At 32.9% G+C, this 16,202-nt stretch overlaps 1 protein-coding gene and 1 long non-coding RNA gene across 3 annotated transcripts in view; both read left to right on the top strand.

The window, feature by feature from the left end:
• LOC128080325 (uncharacterized) overlaps positions 1-16,202 on the top strand; it is a 987,521-nt gene that overhangs the window by 701,903 nt on the left and 269,416 nt on the right. The window lies entirely within an intron of this gene.
• Positions 1-16,202, top strand: part of TUSC3 (tumor suppressor candidate 3) — a 107,421-nt gene that overhangs the window by 46,408 nt on the left and 44,811 nt on the right. For both annotated transcript variants that reach the window (XM_052682405.1, XM_052682406.1), the window contains exons 3-6: positions 1,007-1,124; positions 3,535-3,675; positions 4,308-4,448; positions 10,911-11,000. In XM_052682405.1, coding sequence (XP_052538365.1) covers positions 1,007-1,124; positions 3,535-3,675; positions 4,308-4,448; positions 10,911-11,000 — 490 coding nt within the window. The remainder of the gene's footprint in view (positions 1-1,006; positions 1,125-3,534; positions 3,676-4,307; positions 4,449-10,910; positions 11,001-16,202) is intronic.

Raw genomic sequence — 16,202 nt, forward strand, 5'->3', positions numbered from 1 at the left:
TTAATATGATTAATCACTAAAATAGAAGTAACTAGTGAAGGAGCATATGTAAAGATGAAAGTATTGCAGGGATCCTTCCAGGTTGTTTTCCTTTACTTTTTATTGAATTATTTGTTGATATGGATTTATCCTGTGGAAGAATTCTTTTTATGTTTCTGTCTGTTGTTTTACGGCTCTTCCCTGTGGATAAGGATTCCCAGTGTTTCTTTTATTTTCTTCTCAGTGCAGACATGACCAGGTTTAAAACTAATGAAGCAATCAAACTAAAACAGAAACAACCTTAAATACAGAGCTGTGAGAAAAGCCAATAGAAGCCTTTCTTACAAATACAAGTAGTAATAAAAATGACTTTGTAATGATGATGGAAAGCATTATGTAACGCTGTTACATTGTGGAAAACTATCCTTTATCACTTCCAAAACATGTTTTATAGAAATAATCTTGAGTATTTTTCTGTTACTTACAAACCTCCTGTCAGTTTAATTACTTCCCCAGTGTTTAACAGTTTTTTTGGCATAGTGAATAGGGATAGATTATTTTTTTTCCAGAGCTTTTTCTATGCATTTGGTATTTTTGAAATAATACTGCAATCACATTACTGCGTAATTTTTCCACTGGTTTCAGTATTCCCATATCCTCTTCCTCAAGTAAATCCTGGTATTGTACTTGAGGACCATGTAAGTGTCTCCGTGCATAGACATGCTTGCAGATTTCGGTGATGCTTGCCACTAAGGCCACTCCTAAGGCTTTTGTGTTTTCTGAGGCTTTTAAATGTGAAAAAGATTAACATATGAAATGTTTCTGCTTTTAGTTTGACTTAAAACTTTGTAATTTTAGAGAAGGCAAGTATGAAACACAGATGCATTATGAGCCGAGACTTCTTTTAAAATTGATAACGTGAACGTTGAGAGTGATATTGCAAGAATAATTAATTTAACTGCTGCAGCTGGATAGAGTGTCTCTTTTGCAAGTGAATGCCACATGGATGTATGCTTGTTTCTTTTAGGCAAGCTAATGAAGAATATCAAGTTCTGGCTAATTCGTGGCGCTATTCGTCTGCTTTTTCAAACAAGCTGTTTTTCACAATAGTGGATTATGATGAAGGGGCGGATGTTTTTCAACAGGTAAATGCTGCATATTGTAAAACATTCTTAACATTATTTACTAATGAATGGATACTAGAAAACAAGTATTTCCTTAGATACATGCCTCTGTATGCGCTTCATGTGCAAATTCATTCTAGTTACAAATAACGGATGCTGGAATTTCTGTGACTTTAATAAGGGCTACTTATGCAAGTAGCTACTTTTGGTATTTTCCAAGCGTGGTTCATAGTATTTATTATATGTTTATTATATAAATTAACTGATACATACGCAAAATTTAATCAGTCCATTGTTAATGTGTTCTGGGGTTAAATGTAATACAAAAAAACATTTGTATTTAAAAATTTCCTTTAGGGCGAAAAAGCATTTTAAGACTTTCCATTCACTTTATATGAGAAAATATTCTTCAAATTTAGAACTCTTTGACTGGAAGTTCTTCAGGCAAAATAAAATAGACTTTTGGTTTTCTGTATTGACTGTGAAGAGTGAGGAATCGGTTCCTGGAGAGTAGTTTGAAGTTCCCTTTTAAATTGAGTAGTCAAGAAAAAACACATTCCTGGAAAATGTTGCTAATTTCTGCACTGATATTCTGTTTGATATTTATCCGTTGAATGAGGCTAAAAGTGGAGATTAAGAAGAGTACCAAGTTTTGAAGCTCTCTATTTTGAATAATGTTTTCAGGGAAAATCTCTAATATTTAATTTTCAAAAATTTAATATTTTTGAAAGTTTAATTACTGTATTTCCTAATATTTTTGCTTCCAATAGACATTTTGGAATATGTCCTGTTAAGTATGTTTGTCAATGGTTTACATTTTGCTTTATTAATTTTGAAATAATCTTTAAAATATAATTTTACATTACCATATACATATAGCTACAATAATACAAAATATACTGTTTAATCTTGCCTTAAGTCACCAGTGCATATCAGAATAGTCTGGTCCAACTTTTTCCTTATGTAGAAGAAGTTAAGCACAAGGGATAGTAATTACCAATGACTTTTAACATGAATTTTGGAATAATTCTGACCTTGAGCATATGTATGCAAAGCAGTACTGCTATAGTGTTGTGTATAGTATTGTGTTAAACTATTTCACAACAGCTCTCTTATCCTTTCTAAGGATTTTTTTATTTAGATAGTAGTTCACTAAGGAAGTGGGATGTTTTTTACTTAGATGAAAGATATTTAAATAGCAGGTAATTTCTAATGATAGAATCAGTTCTGTACTTGATTAGATAATGTTTTGGTAATGTGATAGAAGTCATTTTGCAGGAATGAAACAAACAAGATTACTCTTAATTTGTTATTCAAAGATCTTCGTATTGCATCATTTTATCTAACTAATATTTTTATCAACTGTTTTGTTTTTTTTTTTTTTGGGTTTTTTTTTTTTGTTTGTTTGTTTTTTTTTTGTTTTTTTTTTTTTTGCTCTGAGATGGACTAACTATGGAGGAATGTTATATAGTAAAACTATAATATCCTGTGTCACCTAGCAAAGCTGAAGTAAAAATGTGAACATGAAGTAGCAAATATAAATCTATTTGTTTATCTTATTTGATTATCTTTTTTCCCTTTGTCCAAAGTATAGCTGCAGAATATGGTGAAGCATACACTGGCTTTTATTTATTTTAATTATAAGAGATCTGAAATCTATTGCTGTATATTTAAACAAATGTCCAAAATTGATACACAGGGAGTGGTTCCAGTGATGTCAACATGTGAATAACCATTTGTGTGATGCGGAGAGAAAGTTATGTTACCTAAGGCAGTTACGTAAGGTTATGTAAGCCATTTGGAATTCAAACAAGACTAATCATTGTAGGGTTGTCTGTCATCAAGCCAGTGGAGGTATAGATGAGTAGTTTAGTCTAGATAACTTTGGATTGGTGACAGCTAGGGAAGAGAAACAATGTCAATCTCTTTTAAACATGTTTTCCTTTGAATTTCAACCTAATATTCTTTAATTGATTGGAGGGAGATGAGGTCTCTATTTTACCAATTACAAGGAGGGGGATGAGGTCTCTGTTTTACTAATTACAAGGAGGGGGATGAGGTCTCTGTTTTACTAATTACAGGGAAGCTCTTATAGTGCGTGGGAACTATAAAGCATAAGATACTCATACTCAGAAAAGCTTGCAGGTACATACTCTGAACTGTGAAACATCCCAACGGCTCTACCAGAAGAAAATAGCAAGAAATGCTCTGAGCACTCTTTTTACAGGACTGTGCATAAAGACGTACTAAAAACAAACAAGCCCCCCCCCCCAAAAAAAACAACAACAAAAAAAAAACAAACTAACTTATTACTTGGGAAGGGAAATACTGTTTTTCACACTAGTTGTGCTTATGTTGTCTGGTACATAAGAAATAAACATTTTCAGGTGTGAAGTTACTAACTTTTTTGCTATTTTTCCTGGTTTTATAGCTTAATATGAACTCTGCTCCGACTTTCATGCATTTTCCTCCAAAAGGTAAACCCAAGAGAGCTGACACATTTGACCTGCAGAGAATCGGATTTGCGGCTGAACAGCTAGCGAAATGGATAGCTGACAGAACAGATGTTCATGTAAGTCAACAATTTTAAAGTTGGAGCCAAATGTATGTACCTTGGTAGTTTGAGACAGGCAGCTGATAAATGTCATCTCTCCTTAATACCTGTTTTTCCCTTGAACGTGGAATCTTGACAGCATTTAAAAAAAATATATATATATAAAAAGAAAAAAGTAGTATTCATTGTAGCTGCAGTTTGAAGATTGTTCTTCTGTGTAAATTATATGTGGTCTTTGTGGTGATATTGTGATAATTAGTTCTTAATAAGTAGTATGTGTTTGCAATAAAACATACAAAATAAATCCAAAGCAGCTGCTCCTAATTCAGACACAACATGCATATTTGTTTAAAATTATAATTATTACAATATATATACACATATATTTTTATATGTGTTAGTTTAATTTTCTTAAGAGTTAAGAATGGAAATATTGTGTATTTAAGTTTTCAGGTTAGTACCAAATCATTAGTGCTTAAAAACTGTTCTCTTATTACTGAAGCTAGTATTTTTTCTTCTTATTCGTGGATACATTCAGTGATTAATCTTTGTTAATACCAGACTTCAGATGCTCATTGTTTGTCTGTAATAAGGTATTCTCTGTGTATTGATTTATTTGTGATCTGCATGTTTGCATTTATCTTTTTCAGATTAGAGTGTTCAGGCCTCCAAACTATTCTGGTACAATTGCTCTGGCTCTTCTGGTATCTCTTGTTGGTGGATTGTTGTATCTACGAAGAAATAATTTAGAATTCATCTACAACAAAACTGGCTGGGCCATGGCAGCTCTGGTATGCACTTTTTTCATATGTATATGCTTTTAATTAGTTTCCCATTTTAACATATTTTGTTACTTGTGCAGCAAAATAAAATCTGTCAGTACATACATCAGGGTGGTACTAACAGATGAAGATTTGCAACCTTAATCTTGAAGCTAACTCTTGTCAGCAGTGACTATCAGTTACTAGGAATCATTCATTGAAAATTGATGTTTTTCTTCAGTTGTTAGCTGCAGATTATTGTTGAACTTCAGGAGAAAAATATGTCTAATAGAAAGTGTTACTGATGATTGTTGTTATCATTCTCTTTGTAAAAGAAGTAATGTTATGGTAGGCTCAGTGTGGATATTGATGTCAGAGTATTGCTTTAGAGTAATGAAAGGTTAAGAAAATTAACAAAGCTTTTATATGTGTGTAAGAAAATGAAAAAAGAAGAAAAAAACAGATAAAGATGGAATTCTTGCATGGTGGATTCACTAGTACTGTCCTTAACAATTCATTGTTAACCCGTATAAGAGATTTTATAGAGCTAACTGAGGGAATTTTAAATCTAGCCAATCTAAATCTAGACGTGTATTTGTCTGGATTACTGGTGTTTATCAATAAGAAAATGTGGAAAGTACCAGAAAGCTTGTTTGATAAGGATATGAAGCAACTATTGGAATCTTACTTGAATATTTTGAGGTCAACTGTGTTAAACAATAATAAGCACAGTAAAATAGATATTTGTGTCAAAAATCAAATAAAAATATGTGATCAATAGAATTTCCTGTGTTTAACTATGCACCGTGTCTGTGGACACAACAATTTTATTCCAATTTCATGCCTCAGTGTTTCTGACCAGAAGCTTTATGTTGGGAAGGGGGTTGTGGGAGGAGTTGTTTTCCATCTTGCAGAGGTTAAAACTCAGTTCTTCAAATGAAGAATAATTCTATTGCGATCTGCATAGTTGAATACATAATTAACTTGAGAACTAAATTAAGGAAGTAAATGTATCAATTTTTTTCTCAAAATATTTGCTGTTATCCCTAGGAGCTGCTTGACATTTTACATCTGTACATAACTGTAAACCACAGCGTAGGAAACTTCTAATTACAGTGAACCAAGCTCCTTTGGAGAGAGTCAGTGCCTAAATGTGATCAGACATTTAAAAACAACCACCATGGTATTTGTGCCTTTCAGTACTCATCAACCTACTGATTACATTAATAGGTAATAATAGAGTTTAAAGGGATAAAAATGACGTTAATGGGATTTTTTGCTCTTTCTAATACTACTTCCAGTACAGTCTGTTTATTTTAAAGATGAACAGCACTTGAAAAAGATATTTTAGAAAAACATCTTATCTGAAAGTAAATAAGAAGATAGCAATTAACCATGGCTCCAGCTAATTTTTTAAGAAACACGTTCATTACTCTCTTCCCTTCACAATGTTGTCAAAGCCCCATGGTGAAAAGTGATTTTTGAGCAAATTTATCCAGTTACTATGAGTCCTTTCAGTTTTAATCAGATCTATATGGACATACAAGTTAACACTGAAATTTCTTTTGGTGGGGTCAGCAGGGAGTCCAAATTTCAGGCTTTGCACAGATTACCTCAGATCCTTTGTATGTTCTGTGAGATGACTAGAATGAGTCAGGATTCATGGAGGGGAAAATGGGCAGCCATTGATATATTGTTTCTAAGATAGGTGATTGCAGTTGTCTTATGTTGGTACTTTTTTTCTACCACTAAAACATACTTTGTTTACTAAAACTTTTTTAAATGCTTTTTTTTTGTTCTTTTGAAGAGCTTTAAATCTCTTAAATATTGGATAATTGCTTTTGTTTGCTTTTAATGAAAAACTGGCAGTGCATTTCTTCCTAAATAATAGAAAAAAATGCACCCTATAAAGCACCTCTATGAGCAGAAGAAAAAAGAGTACCAGAAGTGTTGACTAGATATATATTTGAACGACCATCAGCAGCAATGAGTTGTCTTAGAAATAGTATTTTCAGCAGTATATTAACTAAAAAGAATTGGAATGCCATTTTTAATGGCACATGTTATGGTTGTGATAGGCTTGGAATCGAGAGAACTTTCAACTCATGCACTGATTCCAGCTCCAGTTAACACAAGACTTAAATTAGTTTTGTCCTCAGCATTAAATTGAGCAGTAGCAGTGCAATTAGCTGTTTTCATCCCCTTGTGGAAGCACAACAGACTCAATAGTACCTTGTATGCCTTAGGCATTTTTACTTGCAACATTACCCAAAAGACTTCTAGAATGGCAAATGCTGGTTGTTGAGTACCTAATATTAAAAAAGATATCATTTGGAATCACACCCAAAATTTATCCCTTGTATTATTTTAGACTTTAATTCAATTCTTACTACTCATCCATGGATATTTTTTATTCTGTGTGTACTGCAAAAATGAGGAGGGATTTAGTCTTCAGTCCTTAGATATTTGCAGTCATTCATTTTATACTGATAACAAAAAGCAATTCGGGTTCTTGTCAAGACTCTTCATTTCTTAAGCAGGGAGTAAAAGGTCAGATGGTGTAAGCTGAGCAAATTTCTAACATTTTAGATAAGGAATTGCTACTTTTGAGACAATGTTTCTAGTGCTGAGAAAATATTTGTTCAATTGACTGGAATGTAGCAGTGGGAGAGCTTTTCAAAACAGTTTCTTTATCAGATTGCCACCATGCTTTTCTATGCGTAGTTTTCAGTTTCATTTTTGGTGTGTATTTCAGTTTTGCCTATGATGTCTGAGAGGGCAAAATCTGTGCTCAGATTCCAAGAGACCTGCCTAGGAGTTGATTCTTCTGGACAAAGAATGTCAAATCACTTGAATGAGAAGATGAAGCATGTATTTACTGTTGTCTTAACAGTTAGTGATTATGAGAGATATGATCTGTGCCAAGACACTGCACAGAGCTTATATCGTATAGGACATTCATCATTAGTTACAGCTCCAAAAAAACTTGAAGGCTGCTATTAACTTCTTTACCTCCTTCTGGAAATGAGGATAGATAAGCAATTTGTTTTATTCCAGGATACAGAAGAAAAAAACTAGGCTCCTATACATGGGAACTCCAAAAAAAAAAACCAAACAAACAGCAACTAATGCAAGTTATCAAAGTATTTTTTTCCCCTGCAGTTAGAGGCTTTAGAGCCGCACATCACATTTAAAGATACAGAAATGCCTTCTCTTTGCTTGTGTACTGTAGTTCCTGTCCTTGAAATGTCTGTGCGTTGCTAGAGATTCTAAGAAGTGATGAATTGCTCTTTAGAAATTGAGTACAAATCTTGCAGCCTTTATTGAGTGCAAAAGCAAATTTAAACGAGGTAGAAGGGATTAAATTTCTTTAGAATGGTAGTTGTGGGTTGGATAAAATGTGCAAATCTAGAGTAATTATAGAAACTGGGTACAGAACTGGCTGCTTGGGTCTCTTCATTTTTGAAATTAGGCTTCTATTTAACTGCATTTATTAATGAATCTAGAATTTTCTTATTTTTTATGTGCTACAAAATTATTGCCATGTTTGAGGATCTAAGAGATATAATCAGCTGCTTTGTTGTATCTGCTAGCAGGAAGTTTTAATTTGAAATGGCCTTTTAAGCCACTAATAATTTTATTAAATAAAATGACAGATATTGTTAAACAATGCTTATACAGTAGAGATATTTTCTCCATATAGTTGTAAAGCTGGATCTTACTACTATTTCAGTGTTCTGGAGGAAATCTAGATGCTTAGTTAGTGTCTTCTCTTAGGAAACTTCTGGTACACACAGGCACACTACTGGTGAATTCAGACCTGTTCCCTCTTATCAAAACTAAACCTGAGATTTTTCACTGTGAATCCACTGAGAAAGATCCCCATTTGCAATTTGTTCACAAGGTTCTTGAGCACACAGATCTGTTTATATATATGGTGTACTTATAGTAGTTGAGGTGCGCTTCGTTACTATTGAAACCATCTTGTGGATATTTGATCCTGGAACCGTAAAGTGTTGAAGCAGATTATTGGTCCTTCCCTCTCTCTGTATTGCTTTTGTTGATCATTCTGTTCCACATTTTGCTGTCATCATTTAGATGCTGAACAAGCTAGCTAGATCAAGAAGCTCCTAAAATAGCTAAATCCTGAGTTCCCCTGATAATTGAGGTGGCATGCAGCTGGTAAAATATTCTGGGAGTATGATGAGTGGAAAGAAGGGGGCAGGTGTATGAAAGGGCTGTCCTTGGTGAGGTGTGAGTAGTACTGTATCTGTAGAACTGATGAAGGAGGGACTCTACTCTGCCTGGGTAAGTGGAGTTGCAAATCCTTTTAAGTATGTAGAGGGAAATGCCTCAGCTTTAATCTTCTTTCTACACTTTTAATCCTTTCTACCTTGACAAAATCCAAGAACATTGGAAAGGGATGATTTCTCTGCATATGAGTTTTTTCATTGTAATCAATACTGTACAAACCTTTAAGATAAACATGAAGTCATTAATCACATGTTGCAAGTCATTCATAGAAGTGAGTTTGTAAAAGCTTGATCCTGAGAAACATCAACTCACAGTAATAAGAGTTGTGGAAAGTTTGGATCCCAAAGCACAGGATCATTTGGAAACCAACAGATTTGGAATGCTAAGCACAGGATATCACATTATCTGTAACACATGCATCAGTTCTAAAAATAGTGGGGTATATTTCAAGTAAGTTTTACAAACACTAGAAATCTGTAGATTCCAATTATAAATATGTGGAACAGTACTTCAGTGATAGCAATAAGTGAATATGGAATGGAGCAAAATAAGCTTGAATGTCAAGTGCTATATGTAGAATACCGAATTCTTGCTTTATGGATTTGATGGAAATACTAAAGAATCTAAAGTAGATTAAAAGGTTCTTCCAAGTATTTTCTCCTAGGTATTTTTTGTTAGATGCTACCGTGTTGTGAGGCAATTTATTTATACTAGCAAACGTTAGAGAGCTTCAGTAATTTGAGAGAATTCGTAGTTATGAAGTATATAATTAATAAAAACTGAGGTTTTTTCATGTTTATGCGTGGAAAAAGATTTGGCTCAGGAGACTGTGAATTAAATACATTAATTTAAGAATAAGTAAAATGATCATTTTCATTAAAAAAACTTTTCTTTTTTGATGTTTTACTTTCCAACTGCCTAACTCTTTGGTTTTCATCTCTCTCACCTCACTTTTGTTCTTTATTCTGTGATCTATAATTACACTTTAAATCAAAATTTACAGGATAAAAGCATGCATCTTTTCCCTTTGTTATCCCTAGGACAGGGTTTCACCAGCTTCCTTGTCTCATTTCATTGTCTTGTTTCATTTCACTGGTGTTGTCATGTGCTCCCTTCCCTACCATTCTGTACTGTGTCTCGTGTTACTGCTTTCATCTCATGCCTACACTACACCATTATGTTGGTCATAGCTAATTCATCCTAATGAGAGTAGAAAAACAAAATTTGTGCACTATAGAAATCCTCAAAAGTAATATAGATTAGGCATAGCTATTGATCTTTTTCTGTAAAACCTGTCAAGATTCAATCCTAAGTTGTTTGAAGTTGGTTCACAGTGTATTGCTAGAGAGTCCATACTGGACTAAAGAGCTGTGCTGGCTTAAATTTATTTCACAAATGCATTGCTAGATATTATTTCCAGATAATATGAGCTTCCAGAGCTCTTCCCACCTTTTCAGTAAAAACAAATTTCTCTTCTCTGGTTTAGTAAGCCATCCCAATAAAAATAAATAAAAATTTTATACCTAGTTATTGATGTGACTGTACTATGCTAGGGGGAATACACATATACAGTAAAAATGAGAGTATATGTGGAAGCTGGACTAATATATATTGAAGTTTTTAAATGATTATTTGTACTAATAAATCATAAACATTCACATATTTAGAAACGTATTTATCAGAAACATAATTTTTCTTGTTTAGTAATCAGAAGGTATTACACTTTCCTCTTTAAGATTGTCATAATGACTACTGCTATGACTATGATTTTTGTTGATGTAGATTCTGCAGTATGACCATCTGCAAGTATTTCACAGTTTTCATAGATTCCTAACCTAGCTCCAGTAAAGGGAATTTCCTTTTCTGATTGTTGTATTTTGTCATGACTAAAATGAAGCACAATCATTTAGGACACAAAATGGGAATTTCTTAAATGGGTGGATAATTGAATTTTTTTCTGGTGTGGTTTTATATCATTTCACACACCTTATAGCAAACTGCTAAGCTAAAGATTTGTTGTAGAGGTAAAAATAACTTCATAAAAGGCTGCAGAAATCTTGAATTGTAAGTTTTCAGTATATTTGCAATAAATGCCTTCCACAGTAATGATTGTTTTTTGCCATATAGGTATGTAAATGTGCCAATTCCAAGTACACATAAAGAGAAGATTATTTCAAGTCAGATTCTGAAAATTTGCCTTTGTGAATGAATGATTGTATTGGTCTTCTATTTTTCTAGTGTGTTGTATTTGCTATGACATCTGGTCAGATGTGGAATCACATCCGTGGGCCCCCATATGCTCATAAGAATCCCCAGAATGGACAAGTGGTGAGTTAATTCTTTTTTTTTTTTTTTTTTTTTTGGGCGGGGGGGGGGGGGGGGGGAGGAGGAAGAGGAGGGGGGGAGGAGGATTTCACTTACTATACTGAATGTGTGACTACAGATATTTGCATTGTATGACAATGGGCCAGAGTCTGAAGTCTCAAATTCCAAGCATACTCTGTTACAGAATTTTTGATGTTTTAGAAAATTCTACTGCCTTTGATTTGAACAATGAAATTTTGTAATTCTTTTATTATGCTTCCAGCTGCAGTGAATGTACTAGAAAGTGTTTCATAGCACATAGTTTCCACTGCTCAGTGATAAATGGGTTTTGTCATTTTGTAGAAACATATTCTCTCTCAATGTGAAAAGCAATTTTTTTTAACATACACAAACCTTTGAGATCTATAACCTTTTCGTCTTAACCATTTTAGTTAGAAAAGTTGACAAAAGAAACACATTAAAATATTTGCCATTTAATTTAAGTTCTCTATCAGCTTCTTGGAAAGTTACCATTAACTGAACACTCCTGGAATTGATATTATATTCTTATTATGTTGTCTTTGAAAGAGTTTTCAGACTTGCTCCTTTCTGCTTATAAATTAACAAATGCTCATCAGAGCTCACAAGGAGAAACTCTTTGCCTACTTTGGGACAGGGCAGATAAAGAGGACCATGTATAGTTTCTCGTACTCTTCCTTATTTACTACTTTTCTAATAAATTGTTGTGAAACTTAGACAGGAACCTTTTCTGTAAATGTATGGCGTGTTCAGCCAAATTCAGCTTTGACAATCACTAGTTAAAAGAGATTGGCTGATATCTTGGAACTTAAAAGCAAATTTGTTCTCTCTGTGTCTTAATTGGACTTGCAAAAAAAAAAAAACAAAACTGATCTGCTTTGTATCAGGAATATAACAGCATACTGAGATCATAAAATGGCATAATTCAATCTGTCAACCTTGTTATGCAGAAGGAGAGCTAGTAATGTGGTAAATAATCTTTGTAAAACACAGTTTATAAAAGTTTAAAATTTTTCGTTACTGCCTTGCAGTAATAAACTTACGAAGTTTTCCGATAGGGTGACAGAAAGAGAAATACTGCATAAAAAAAGAACCATTTCTGTTAGTCTTTTACCATACCTAGGTTTATACAGTGCATTTCTTAAAGACTTGTTTCTGAAGTGTAATCTACCTTAAATCATTTAAAAATATCCCTTTTATCCTTTCTCAATCTTTGCCATCTTGTTTTATTTTTTTATAGCATGAACTCAGATTCATACTATAAAAGCTGCTACTTTGGTAGTGCAAACACAAGCAACCAAATAATGAGAATAACCATAAAAATGATCTTAAATTCTAGTTGCTAAACTGCTGTATTAGTCAACATATCTACTTATCTATTTTTGTTCCACTAGATGTCTTCAGGTAGGTTATTTTGATTCTCTGTTTCACTTTCCACATGGTCAAGTGTCAGTGCTTTTATCTCATTGGAGCTACTTTGGTCAGTATGTAAAAAGTCAAATTCTAAGAATTTAAAAGGATGTAGGTAAACACAGGATCACCAAGCTCCTGATTAATTTAATATATCACTGACCAGTAGTGTTGCGACTTAAAGCTCTGATTTTTACAAATGCTAGAAGCTTAAGTGTTTTGCAGACCATTACATGACATTTTTTTCAAGAAAACATTATTTAATATGTTCCCATTTCATTTTATCTGACAGTCATCTATGTTCCTCAAGATCTTAAATCACAAAGCTGCTTAATGCTTCTGTAAAATGTATTCAGCCATAATAATAATAAGCATTGTTTTTGTATTGTCTGCAACTGCAGTTTCTATATCTGAATGAAATTTAACTCACTGCTTTATTTCCAGTGCTGAAGATTTAGTACCAATTCCAAATTTACATGCCAATACAAGGACTTTTTGTATACAGTACTGACAAACTGCTTTCAATGATCTTAACATTTAAACTCTTGTTTTCAACAGAAGGCACAGAATAACTCACCAAGCTTAATTGTTTTATTGTTAGATTCAACTTCATAATTCTTAGCTTTTTGAATTTCCTAAGAGTTAGTAGTTCATTCTCTACTGTAGGATCTAATATGCCACCAGACTTTGAGAGGGATAATATTCTGTCTTTATCATAAACTGTTTCTTGCCATCTCCATTTATTTCCTTAGTTCTTGTCATAATTTTAGTTGGCACTTCATTTGTCTTCCTTAAATTCCTTTAAAAAAAAAAATAAAAAAATCTTTAAAGATGAAAAAGCACTTGTTTGCTTGCCTTAGACAACACTAGTTCCTAGAATCATTTTATTGTAGAAGTACTGCTGACATTTCTTAAAATTTTTAACTTCTGCTCTGCACTTATGGTTCTTTGCTTGATTACCAAAATTACTTTGATTCTGTGATTATATTCTTGCAATGAAGCTTTTAAGCCATATTTCTGTAATACTGAGTAGGTCTGTTCTGTAAAGTGGATACACTCTCTTAGTGAGGTTTCTGGAGTTGCTTTCTGTATTTATCCCTGCATTCAGCTAATTTTAGTTTTGGGATTCATATACTGTCTTTCAGTTCTGCTTTTTGTTGACCAAACTAGTTCAAACTAGTTTTGCTAGATTTCTGTCTTGATGTTATCTGTTGTATTTTTGGATAACAAGTTGAAGAACAAGCTTGATCTAAAAATAATGAAAATGGTTTTGAAAGCTTATAATTTTCCTTCATTATTTAGAAACTATTAGAATTTGGAAAGTTTGCGTGCAGGGGGAGATACTGTATTTTCCTTGTCAGATAGTAGATGACTTTCTACACAAGCTGATGCTTTGTGAGATGGATAATAGTTTTGCTTGCCGCTATATTAATTGGATTCTTTTCCTGTGTCTTGTATTTTAAAAGCTTGTTAAAACTGTTCAAGTGTAACAAAAAGTGTGTTGTTAGGAAGTAATTTTTATATGTTTTGGTATTCTTTTAATGGATCAGATCAAATGTCTTTTACATTACAATATTGTGTAACATTTTTAAAAGGGAAGATTTTTATTCAGGAACCATCTTTGAAATATTACTTTTCAAATTGTCTCCCAGATGGGAATGTCTAGTAATCTGTATGTTTCTGTAGTGAAATAAAAATGTTTGACCTCTCTGATACATTTTTTCATTTGCCAAGGTAAACATAAGGTATTGTATGAAAATTTATACTTGGACTATTAAGATACTGAATTCACAGCAGCTTTCTATAGCAAATAGCAAAAACAATTTTCATGTGATGTAATCTAAATCTAATAAAAACGAAAGCAGAAACAAACCACCAAAACAACCACCTGAACTATTTCTTGGAACTGTCATTAGAAATACCTTCCCTCTCGAGCTCAGTAGATCATAGTAAATTGTCTTTTTGCTTTCAACATTTGTCTAAATATGTATACATGTAGACTGTATTTGGAATGTGTGATTTTTCTGAAAGTGGCCACGTTATTTGGTTCATCTTCAATATATAAAAGTGTCTGTGTGACAGAATATGTTTATACTATGTATTTCTTTTGGATTTTTTTTTAAAGTTCACACAGGTTATTGTCCCAGTGTCTAACATAAGATATCCAGATTAACCTTGTACCATAACAATGTTTTGGTGTGTCCATCAGCAATAATTATAAATGTACTATTGAAATTAATACTTTTTTTTTTTACTGGAATAGCTAATCATGTTAATATACTTGATAGAAGTGAGAAGTAGGTTATTTACTTAGGGTTTATTCAATGAAATAGATTTTCTGTAGTCATCACAACTGAATTTTCTTAGAAACTTTATCTAGTGAAGGGTTTCTCTAGTCTTTTCTTAAAATTTTCATCCTGATTCAGTCGAGAAAAACTGTAGCAATTGGCAGTGTAAGGAGTGGAGCTAATGTAAAAGAAAAGTATCAAGTAATTCTCAGCGTATTAAAATGAACAACATTGTAGCGTTTGGAAAACTATTAACAGATGTATCCCTCCTAATGTTTTGAGGTTGAAGGAGGGGTAGTCATGTTGGCTTTTCAATAACTTCCTTTACAGCAAATGTTTTTACTTTGATATAAGAAAAGGGCTATCTTACCCAACATTTTGCACCCAATTTTTAATGTGGGAAGAGAAGGAAGTAAGAGTTCTCATGACAAAATTTTTTTTAGATGAGAGATAGGAACCTCTAAGTTATCAATTCTTGACGCATGCATACTGTAAAAGTTTAGATAGGCTCATTTTATTGCAGTACTGTATTTTGGCTCAGTAAAGATAGAACACATTCTCATCAAATAAAAGTGGATTTTGGACAATCAAGCAGGCAGCAAGTATTTTGTCATTATAAAATCCAATTAAAAAACAAAAACAAAAAAAAAAAAACCAGCCAGATTTTAATTGATACTCATAACAATAGAAATTCAATTTTAATTGATCAGTATTTTCAAGTAATAAACAGTTCTTCCCACTGCCCCCCTTCCTTTTAAGTATGTGTTGATAGTCTTCTAGAAGAAATTCAGTTTCATTTGGAAAATGAACTGTTCTGTGCAGAAGAGTTTTATATCAGAAGTCAGATGAAGCTCAACTACGTGAAGCTGCAAAGCTCATAACCCACTATATTTTATCTTTCGATTTAATTTTTTTATCCTTTTAAATTTTGTTTCCTTTCAGAACAGACAAGGTAAGTTTTATCCTGTTTGGCAGATACCATTGACTTTAATATGATTAAACTTTGCCAAGCAGTATGCCTCTTCAGAGTTTCTGAAAGTCTGTCTTTTCTTAAGTGGTGGTGTCATTATCAGATCACAAAATTATTCACACTGGAAATGAGAAAAAGATATTAAGCCTGGAGATGATATTCATTGTAGCTGAATAGAACTGAGCAGATGTTATTCCTGTACGTTAAGATTGTTGTTTGTTCTAAAACCTTAGGAAATATTTTAAACAATTTTGCGGGAGTGAGGAAAGAAGAGAGAGAAAACTCTGCCAGCATTCCTTGTTGCATAGTTGTCTTTTCCTAAATCTGATAGATTATATTACGAATATTTCATATTCCCTTCCTGAAGATAACCAGATAACCTTTAACAAAAGGATATTGATGTTCCTTTTATTGCAGTAAAATTTCAACATTGTGTGATGATTCAAGTATCAAAATATGTTCTATCCTTCAGAGACTTCCAGGGTCTAGTATATTCTTCTGTTGAAGAGCAGTTCAGTC

Source organism: Tympanuchus pallidicinctus, unplaced genomic scaffold (genome assembly GCF_026119805.1).
Source record: "Tympanuchus pallidicinctus isolate F22 unplaced genomic scaffold, pur_lepc_1.0 scaffold2, whole genome shotgun sequence".
Lineage (NCBI taxonomy): Eukaryota > Metazoa > Chordata > Aves > Galliformes > Phasianidae > Tympanuchus > Tympanuchus pallidicinctus.